We start from the raw sequence: 10,227 nt of genomic DNA, 5'->3' as shown, positions 1-10,227 counted from the left end.
TATATATATATATATATATATGTATGTGTGTATATATGTGTATGTATGTGTGTATATATGTGTATGTATGTATGACAAGCAAGTGAATTGTATTTTCAGAATTAAGTGCTCCATCAGTTGCTGTATGTACTTCAACATTTTCAGTAATGTTTTGTGCTTAATGACAACGCTGTTCACAGCACTTGGATCAAGTGTTTAATTTGGACCTTGTTTGTGTTTTCTGCCACACTGATACCCTTGTTATACAAATCCAGATTTGCACCATAATCTATTTTCATGTTTAGAACAAGTCGTTTTTTGTTTTATTTTTCAATCATTCATTAAAAGAAAATTTAAAAAAAGAGTGCCATATTTCAGGGGATGGTTTTATATAGTTGGAAAGAAAAAAATAAATAAAAAATATGATCACAAGCTTTGCATGGAAAAAACAGATCGCCTGTCAATGTGTTCATTTCCCTGTGCTGTTAACTTTCTGTTTACATGGAGCATAACTGTACAGTTCAAGATGTAATGCACGTTTCTAACAAGATGGGAATCTTTGCCTGATGAGTATTTCAATTATTAAGTGAGAAAATAGCAGAGAAATAATTAAATGTCAGTATATTTTTTAAACTGTGATCAAATGAATTTTATTTTTTTCTCTCACTTGTTTTATAGTGTGTACAAAGAGGGGTTAGAAAGCAAATTTATCCAAGAAATATTCAGCTCTATATGGATGGTGGGGGCCGATAAATGAGCGTATTTCATTCCTAAAAAGAAAATCCTGTTATAAAATTGAAGAATGAGAAATTGCTTCTTTTTTTTTTTTTTTTTTGTTAAGTGGCAATTGCTGCATGGGTCCACATGTCCTACATCTGCCAGGCAGCATACAGGTCTTTAAATAGACGGCTATTTTGATGCAAAAGCATAACACAGGCCCCTGAGGGCTTGAGGCACATGGGCTGGATTTAATGCGAGGGTCGGATGGCCTGACGAACCTTAGGAAACCCTGTGGTGAGTGAGGCAAAGAAGCCTGAAACTAAAATCACCTGTGCCATTCGTTCTGCCTAGTTTGCTGCAGTGGTTCCCTACAGCTTGTTGGATTACTTTTTAACTTCACTCTGGAAGTCATTTCGGTAAACTAGGTGGCTACAAACTGCTGCAATCTTTTTTGTTTTTGACTTTTTGTACTGAGTATTTCTAAAGGACTAGAAGTTGCCTCTTGGAAAACGCCTGTGTCACCTAAGGGCACACCACAGAAACAGCAATGTCCTATAGATCCAAGCCTCCTGCCTCCTGGAATGATGACCCTCCTCCTCGCAAAGTGGAAATTGACCTGAGTTCACCTGGCTTAGCAGTGTTTGAGTTGGAAAGACTCTTGTTTACTGGCAAAGCCATCATCAGCCATGCAGATGAAGTGTGGCCAAGGCTTTACATTGGTGACCAGTAAGTAACTCGCTTTTTTATTTTTAAAAACTCTCAGGCCCAATCCCAACATCCAGAGACTGTGAGGGCTTGAAATGGTGTAAATAGGAATGTAACAGCACTTTGCTGCAACATAACACGTTACCACTACAATGTCAGCAATATTATGTACAGTTGTGGGTATTTATTTTATACTCTCTAATTTGAACGTCTTCCAGGCGCTTTCCTCAAAATGAGAAGTTATTTCAAATAATCCATTTACTCGTTTTTGTCACAATGGCTTCAATGACATAATTCAATGTTTGATAAATAAATCTGTGTAATACAGTCTCATTCCTCTGATTATGTGTTTTTATGTTCCATCTTTAATCCTAAATGTTTCTGAGTAAATGTGATTTGCCTCTTCGTTTTAACATTTTTTTGCATGCGTCCACTGGTAACCCCATGTTAAACGTCACATTGCTATGAATTCTGGGTAATCCCCTCGAGCAAAGTCTGAAGAAATGCTGACTTACGGAAAGGGTTCGTAAAGGGCTCAAAATGTCTGCGAGAGAGCCCTCAAACACTCGGTGATTGACAGAACTAAACCCTCACAGACTTTGCAGGAGTGCGCCTCAAAACCTGTGAGTGTTGACATTGGGATTGGGCCTCAGACTGGCTGTCAATAATGAAGCATGGCCTTGTAACTCTGTGCTGTGTTATTTTCCAAATATTATTGCGTTGTGACAGAGACAGTGGACTGAGACCTTTTTACAAATATTGCCCAAGTCTAGACTTTGATTTAGTCCACGTGTTAAAGAGGAACTGATCATGAATCAGTTTCAATTGCAGAATGTGTCATTTAGGATCCCACAAGTTGCCTTCCACATTGGGAACATGTGTAAAAGCTACAGCTATGCTAGTATGTGAAAGTTTCGACTGATGCCTCACCATGAAAGCACATCTCGGATCTCTTGATAAATTCAGCTCACATGTCTGGAAGCAACTTAAAAATACCAATCAATCGCTATGCAACATGCAACAACACTTGCAAATGGTTCATCAAGAAACACCTGCAACATTTGACTGTATATTGTACACCTTGTCAGACACTGTCAGTGAATACAGAGCGTTGTGCTTTTCAGACACAGTGCAGAGAACCGGGATGATCTATCCAAGCATCGAGTCACTCACATCTTCAATGCAGCTCACAGTAAACGCGGAGTACAGCCAGACATCTACGAGGGCATGGAGATCACCTACATGGGCGTAGAGGCTCAAGACTCCTGTGGCTTTGATATGAGCGTCAACTTCCAGGCAGCAGCAGACTTTATCCACAGGGCTCTCAGCAGAGGAGGTGAGAGAAGGGTTAGCGGATGCATTTAAAGGCAGTTTGTTTTCAAATTGATGTTGCAATGTTTCTCTGAATTCTCAGGCAAAGTGTTGGTGCACTGTCACGTAGGAGTGAGCCGCTCCGCCACCCTGGTCCTGGCTTACCTGATGCTGAAGCAGAACCTGACCCTCGTGGAGGCTATTTGTGCTGTGAAAGATAACCGGGGTGTCATCCCTAATCGAGGTTTCCTCCGACAGCTCATCAAACTGGATGGCCGTCTCTTTCGCACACACTGAACGCTGCCTGGTAGCATCGGGTTTTCATGGGTCCAGAACATGAGAACAAAATGTGACAAAAGATAGCTCAAGCATATTGTTAAAAGTATAATAATAGGATACATGGATTTCATATACTTGTACTAATATTGTTTTTGAAAAGGGACTTGCAGCACTGATCATCTCCTGCATCATGTTTTAATTGCCTTTAACTTGTAGTTAAAACATATTTATATTCTGTCAATTTGTACATGTTAAATGGATTTAAGTTTTACATTAAAAAATGTGGATTTGATGCAGCTTTTGGTGAATGTGTGGCATTCAATTTACACGTCAGTGCTGATTACATACAAAATCATTAATTTGCTTTCTTTTGTATGGCACAGTATGATACAGAGTCTGAGCTTGAGACAATAATCGTCACTAACATGTTTTCGTACATGTTGCTGAAGAATACATCGGCAGCTTGGCTTGTGCTATCATCCTGTAGAATCTTAGATTGATGCAATGGTTCAACAGTAATCATTACACAGAACAAATGCAGGGCCAGAGCAAATAAGAGGTTGGGATAAAGAATAAACAAAGCCAAAGTTCAGTTGCTCTGATCAATCTTATAAAAGGGACATTTCACTCTGTCCAGCCTGTGCTTCGCTGTCTGTGCTTCCACCAGGAGAAGGTACGTGGTTAAAAGAATTGAGAGAGCTTAGATGTATTGTTTTAGCAGTATGTGTTTCACATACAGGTTTAACTACTCTGCCAACAATTACAACTATGCACACTAGAATTGGACGTCGAGAGTTACAACTGTAAATGTAAATTCTTTAGAAATGACAAGATTTACTCTTCTTAGCCTCTCTTTGGAGGTTCACTGCATATAATGTTGTAATTTCAGGAATTGAAAATTAAATCCCCTATAAACTTTAAGTATTTCTCAATAACATAACTTTTAGTGAATCCAAAAATACATCTTTAAGTATAATTTATTCTGAGTTTAACACTTAATACTTCTGCTGATTTGCTTCATAAGGACTGTGTGGGTGGAGTTTGGTCAGATTTGACTGACAGTAAGCAAACAGCCCTACTCATCAGGATCTGATTCAAGGCACAGAGAAAAAGAAATGTATCTAAAACAACCAAAACTGCACTAATGTCTGCAGAAAGCAGGAGCCCTTCATTCATATGAAGAGATCTAAGAAAATCATTTTTTTAGGGCCTTTAAATCGTCATGTTTGTGGTCTAGGAGAATCAGTGAATGAGTACTTCTAATAGCAAACATTGTGTAACCCAAATTAACAATGCTGCCCTTTTGAACTTTTGTCTTAGTTCACAATGATGCGTGGAGCAGTGGGTATCTGGATCTTATCAGCAGTGATCTGCATGGGGAGGGGCCATCACCTTAATCATGGTCACCATGATCACCATGCCGACGATAGTCATGGCAATGGTCAGGTAGATCAAGACACTGCATCCGATGGCAGTGCCAACAGCCTCCCACTGGTGACTTTAGCAAACAAAGAATTTGCCTACCGTCTGTACATGAAATTAGCAGCTCATGCTGACTCCGAAGGCAAGAATATCTTCTTCTCCCCGTTTAGTGTTTCTGTCGCCTTGGCTGCCTTGTCCACAGGAGCACGGGAGGAGACCCACCGTCAGCTTTTCAGTGGTCTGGGGTTCAACAACACCTTACTGACGCAGACAGATGTAGATCAGGCCTTCCAGATTCTCCTCAAAACGACAAACAACACACCTCCGGAAGACACCAGTGAAGGGACCGCTGTATTCGTGGACAACAACTTCAAGGCACATCCCGAGTTCCTGGAGGCCTTGAAGCAGTCCTACTTAGCAGATGGGTTCAGCGTCAACTTCACCCAAACCACAGATACTGCCAATACCATCAATAAGTACGTGGAGGAGAAGACCAACGGGAAGATAGACAAGCTGGTCGAAAACCTGGATCCAAACACAGTCATGTATCTCATCAGCTACATCTACTACAAAGGTAAGAGGTTATGTGAGATGAGATGTGGTTGGTTTTGAGGTCACACCTTTCAATTTGATGTCTCAACCATAAGTTGTGTTTTATTTTTGCTCATCGTCAAACAGGAATGTGGGCGACTCCATTTGATCCCAAACTCACCAAGGAGGACATCTTCATGGTGGATGAGAACACCAAGGTTCAAAGTTGCACCATTTATTCAGAATGGTTTTGAGTAACAGCAATAATGCATCATCATGTATCTTTTCCATTTAAGGGACCTCACGATTAAGCTGTCATTTTTCAGGTTCCAGTCCAGATGATGAATATGGAGGAGCATTTTGATACCTATTACGACAGGGCGATTAACACATCAGTCCTCCAGCTGCCCTTCAACAGCTCTTACTCCATGCTGCTGTTGTTACCTGACGACATGTCAACACTGGAGAATGCCATTTGCCCAGCCCACGTCACCAAATGGTTAAAGTGGATGACGTCCAGGTCGGGAGAATCTAAAATCTTTCTCACACTTTTGGTTTCTAATATGGAAGATTTGACACTGTATAAACAACTCAGCTTTGTCCTCTCGGGTCAGTTATAACTGTCAGATCAATTACTAGATGTTTGTCTTTTCCCCATTTTTTTCAGGACACATGACGTATATATTCCAAAGTTCTCCATCAAGACTTCCTACACACTGAATGATGTGCTGATTGAAATGGGAATGACACACATGTTTGATAATCGTGCAAATTTAAGTGGCATTTCAGATGCGCACAAACTGGCAGTCTCAGATGTAAGGACAGGGAGCCTATTTTATTTCACACATATTTTCTCCTTGTCTATATTCCCTCCATCTCTAATCTCGCTTATCCTCCATCGCTCCGTAGGTTGTTCACCAAGCTACCCTGGATGTTGATGAAGCTGGAGCCACTGCTGCAGCTGCCACAGGCATTGGCATCACACTTATGTCCTTCCGCCATATCCCTGTCTTGAAGTTCAATCGTCCATTTATGGTCGTCATCATTGAACGCAACACAGAAAAAGTTCTCTTCATGGGCAAGATTATTAACCCAAACATCTGATGGAATAGGCATTTTGTGTTTTCTCAAGCACAGCTGTTGAGTCTCAAATAAAATACTGAGAAAAACCTCTTTCTTTGGTTTCCTTCTTTATGATTGAGTGTGGAGCAACTCGTTTTAATGTTTATGAGTGTTTGTTTCTATACTAGAGGGTAAAATAATTAAATGACAAAATATTATCGAAAGGCATTAGAATTTGGTATTTATCATGAAAGAGATATATTTTATAACAAATATAATAAAACCAGTGACTATGTTGAGCATTTATTAAATGTATAGTGTGTGTGTGTGTGTGTGTGTGTGTTTAACAGCTTTTAATATAATTTAAAAAGTTGAACAAGGTGGGACTTGACTGCTGCTGAACCAAGCACATGGGACACAAAGATGGGACACCAAAAGGGACACATGTAGCAATAATAAGGTTTCTGAACCCTTGAGAGGAGGGAGAGGGACGCCACTTATGTACATTATTGAGCAGGGTTGTATTATTGCATTTATTTATTTATTTGCCTTCATCCGGGTGACACTGTATCAGAGCAACCAACTGCAGTCTCCTCATCCGACTGTGGGTGGCAGCAACACGCCTCGTGGAGCCTGTTCTGCTGGAATTAACAATTTCCGAGAAGAAGAAGTTTTGTTTGCGTTTTGATTGGACGGCTGCAAGTTTGTCTCAGTCATGGCCGAAACAACAGGAGAAGGACCGCAAGGAGGACCGTATTTGAACAAAGAGAGAATGAAACACAGCCCCGGGGAGGAGGCCAAGCTGGAAAGGCAACATTTCTGGAGAATAATCGATGCTTTTAGATTTTACAGGTATATTGACAAAGATTGCAGTACAGTACAAGCCAGGTAACCACAGTTTGTGTCTATAAACGATGTCGCTAACAAGTCACTATAGCCAAGGACCGATCACTAGGTTTAGAGGGAAAGCTGCTAACTGAGATGGTTCACATGTATTCAAACATTGATTAGAGCTTCCCACAGTCGGGTCAACTGGTATTTGATCAGTTTCCGGTAGCATTTATGTCCTGATCTTCTGACTTTAGCTCCTCTCATGTCATAGCACCTTATGATGTAGCAATCGCACGTAAAATATAACTGAGAATGAATAATATATGAACCATTTGGATCAGCGTGTTCGACCCACCCTGCATCAATATACAGTCTAATACCCAATTGCTCCTCAGATGAATGTGTTATCCCTGAGGGGACACCATTACAAAACACCCTGTGAGCCCTTTCTCCGCCTTGTGTCTTGTCTTCACCTCAGGGTCCATGTCCAGGAGCAGGTCAAGCGTGCCGAGCGTCAGTTTTTGAGCCTCCCGCAGCGCCACCAGGATTTGCTGCCAGAAGTTTTGTCCAATCTGGCCCGGATCAGCCAGTGTGCGGACCACAACCAGGAGATCCTGCAGGGCATCGTTCACAACAGCCTCCACATGTTTGAGAACATTGAATATGGCGAGAGGGTAAGGCTTGGCTTATATACATACTGCATATAAAAACAGTTTGTGGTGTTGTATCTTAGGTTTTTGTTGTTATTTACTCAAGGAATTTAGCTATGGGTTTTGTGTTTTCATTCAACTTGCAGGAGGATCCGCGGAAGGTGTGCCCATCTACTACGTTTGACATGGACAAGCTGAAGTCCACCATAAAGCAGTTTGTCAGAGACTGGAGCGAGACAGGCCGGGCAGAGAGAGACACCTGCTACCAGCCCATCATCGAAGAGATCCAAAGACTATTCCCAAATGACCAATAGTAGGAAGCACATATGCTCATTCACATAGACTCACACGCATAGACACCTGCATGCATGCTAAGACAGTGAGATATGTGGATACTCAACGACACAACAATGTGCTGTGGTTTCAGAACATCTTGTAATAATTCTGATGATGTGACTTACTCCATGTTTTCCAAGTGATATGTGCATTTTGAATATTTTATTATGTCAGTGATGTGTCTAGGGTGAGTGTGCTGATTCCGGGTGCTGGGCTTGGCCGTCTAGCCTGGGAGATAGCACGGCTGGGCTATATTTGCCAGGGCAACGAATGGAGCTTCTTCATGCTCTTCTCTTCAAACTTTGTTCTCAATAGGTACAGCATATATACTGCCACCAACATGCCTTACACAACACTTAGGGACTATCACCTTTCTATGCACACATTTTATGCAAGTTGTCTCTGCTTGCATGATGTGTAACAATCACACTTAATTATACTTCATAAATCTATAACTATGTTTAAATGATCACAAATAAAACCATAACACATCATTCATATTTAGTTATTTGGCAATCAATTCTAAGCTTTTACTCTGCTGCATACCACTTCCATCCATCCACCTGTCCTCATACATTTTGACTGCTTCATCCAGGTGTGAAACGGTGAACTCTCTGACCCTGTACCCCTGGATCCACCAGTTTAGCAACAACAAGAAATCCTCCGACCAAACGCGACCGATCATATTCCCCGATGTCAACCCTCAGAGCTTACCTTTAGATGCAGACTTCTCCATGGTAGCAGGGGACTTTGTGGAAGTCTACAGTGAATCAGGTCAGTTGAAGCTGTGTGGATCTTTCACAATTGAAAGAAGTAACTTTTGTCTTCTATTAAATGTCCTTTCAGGCCGAGCTTACTCTCAGATTGCATAATGCCCTCAGCGAGCTCCACAAAACAACTGTAACAATACGGCCTTGCATTGTACATACGCCAAAGACTCCAAGATAATTGGACCATTTTGATGTGAATGTACTGTTAATGATGAATAATTGATCACTGGTGAATTTAGCTCCTTAGCAACATTAATGATCATGTAATAATATATCGTCTGTTTGGGTCAGATTCCTGGGACTGTGTGGCTACCTGCTTCTTCATTGACACGGCTCATAATGTCATCGAGTATGTGGAGACGATCTGGAAGATCCTTAAACCCGGTGGAGTGTGGATCAACCTGGGTGAGTCTGCTCTTGTTAAAAATAATAAATGAGTAAACATATTTTTAGCAAAATATGCTCTTTGTTACAGCAAGAAATAAAAAAAAAAATAATTGCAATCAACTGTTCAATCATTTCTTCCCAAGGTGTTCAGCTCACTTTGTTAATGCTTCAATTCACTATTCTTTAGGTTAAATCAGACTACATTTTATTCACAAAGTAATCACATCGATGTTTGAACTGTTCTCAGCACATAAAACAAAAAAACTGAACAACCGGATGTCCCATGAATAAGATGTTCATCAATGTTTCTGTTTGTTTTAAAGTGTTGTCGGGTGCATTTTTCTTATTCATTAGAAAGTACAATTGTTTGAAAAAGGGCTTACGGCTTTGGTCTCAGTAAACTTATCTTAAAGTTTACATGTAATGTTCCTTCAGGTCCACTGCTGTACCACTTTGAGAACATGGCCAATGAGCTGTCAGTTGAACTAAGCTATGAAGACATTAGGACAGCGATTGTTAACGTTGGCTTCCATATAGAGGTAAGCCAAGGACTTTCATTTTCATATTCATGGCATACAATAATCCTTGTCTTCAGAAATCAGAAGTATTTGTATTTCTCCTGCAGGTGGAGAAACCGTCAGTTCAAACCACCTACACAGAGAACGACCGCTCTATGTTGAGATACGTTTACGACTGTGTCTTCTTTGTGGCACGAAAACCTGCAGACCTGTACTGTAACGGTCAAGAAGAAGAAGAAGAAGAAGAAGAAGAAGGAGAAGATGACCAACAACAGAGTTCCCCACCGGCCGCAAAGTCACCACGGCGAGAAGGTGCCGACAGCCTGACGTGACAGGAAATCCTTTGACAAAAACAGTGAACTTAGAGGCGACGATTAGACTGACAAAATGAAAAAAAGAAAATGGACACGGACAGATAAAAAAAAAATTAGTGGACATAAATTTTATATTTTGTCATCTATATTTTTTATGATGCGTATCATGGAGAACGGTGCTAAACTCCGCAGGCCCTGTGTAACGTGTATCACCAGGAAACACATCTCTAAATACTCTACAGCTCTAGATACCTGGGCTTTGAGATGAGTCGGTTACCCTCGGTTGCTATCTTGTTTCAGTGGTTTATGTGCCGGTTACAAGCCATGAAGAGTACATTTCCTTTTACTGCTGGACTGCCCGTGGTCTTACAAATTCTCATCTCCATTGACTTTCACAGAGAGACAGAGAGAG

At 40.9% G+C, this 10,227-nt stretch overlaps 3 protein-coding genes across 4 annotated transcripts; all 3 read left to right on the top strand.

Moving 5' to 3' along the window:
* The first annotated feature begins 36 nt into the window (after positions 1-36).
* LOC116384703 (dual specificity protein phosphatase 26-like) lies at positions 37-3,012 on the top strand. Its single transcript, XM_031849612.1, has 3 exons — positions 37-1,425; positions 2,529-2,740; positions 2,819-3,012. Exons 1-3 carry the CDS (start codon positions 1,247-1,249, stop codon positions 3,010-3,012), a joined length of 585 nt encoding a protein of 194 aa, XP_031705472.1. The 5' UTR covers positions 37-1,246.
* A 605-nt stretch (positions 3,013-3,617) lies between these two features.
* On the top strand, positions 3,618-6,120 carry LOC116384643 (hibernation-specific plasma protein HP-55-like). Its single transcript, XM_031849485.1, has 6 exons — positions 3,618-3,667; positions 4,315-4,990; positions 5,095-5,165; positions 5,274-5,467; positions 5,615-5,762; positions 5,857-6,120. The coding sequence occupies exons 2-6, from the start codon at positions 4,321-4,323 to the stop codon at positions 6,049-6,051; spliced, it is 1,278 nt and encodes a 425-aa protein (XP_031705345.1). The 5' UTR covers positions 3,618-3,667; positions 4,315-4,320; the 3' UTR covers positions 6,052-6,120.
* A 604-nt stretch (positions 6,121-6,724) lies between these two features.
* On the top strand, positions 6,725-10,220 carry carnmt1 (carnosine N-methyltransferase 1). Of its 2 annotated transcripts, none has more exons than XM_031849311.1 (8): positions 6,725-6,861; positions 7,319-7,514; positions 7,637-7,803; positions 8,001-8,141; positions 8,422-8,600; positions 8,888-9,001; positions 9,419-9,522; positions 9,609-10,220. In XM_031849311.1, the coding sequence occupies exons 1-8, from the start codon at positions 6,725-6,727 to the stop codon at positions 9,831-9,833; spliced, it is 1,263 nt and encodes a 420-aa protein (XP_031705171.1). In that variant the 3' UTR covers positions 9,834-10,220. The 2 variants fall into 2 exon arrangements, with proteins under 2 accessions (XP_031705171.1, XP_031705172.1); XM_031849312.1 differs by having other exon boundaries at positions 6,735-6,897.
* The last annotated feature ends 7 nt before the right edge of the window (positions 10,221-10,227 follow it).

This window comes from Anarrhichthys ocellatus, unplaced genomic scaffold (assembly GCF_004355925.1).
Source record: "Anarrhichthys ocellatus isolate YVR2014 unplaced genomic scaffold, GSC_Weel_1.0 scaffold9, whole genome shotgun sequence".
Taxonomy (NCBI): Eukaryota; Metazoa; Chordata; class Actinopteri; order Perciformes; family Anarhichadidae; genus Anarrhichthys; species Anarrhichthys ocellatus.
The sequence above is the reverse complement of the archived record's forward strand: the minus strand, read 5'-3'. Positions and strand labels throughout refer to the sequence as shown.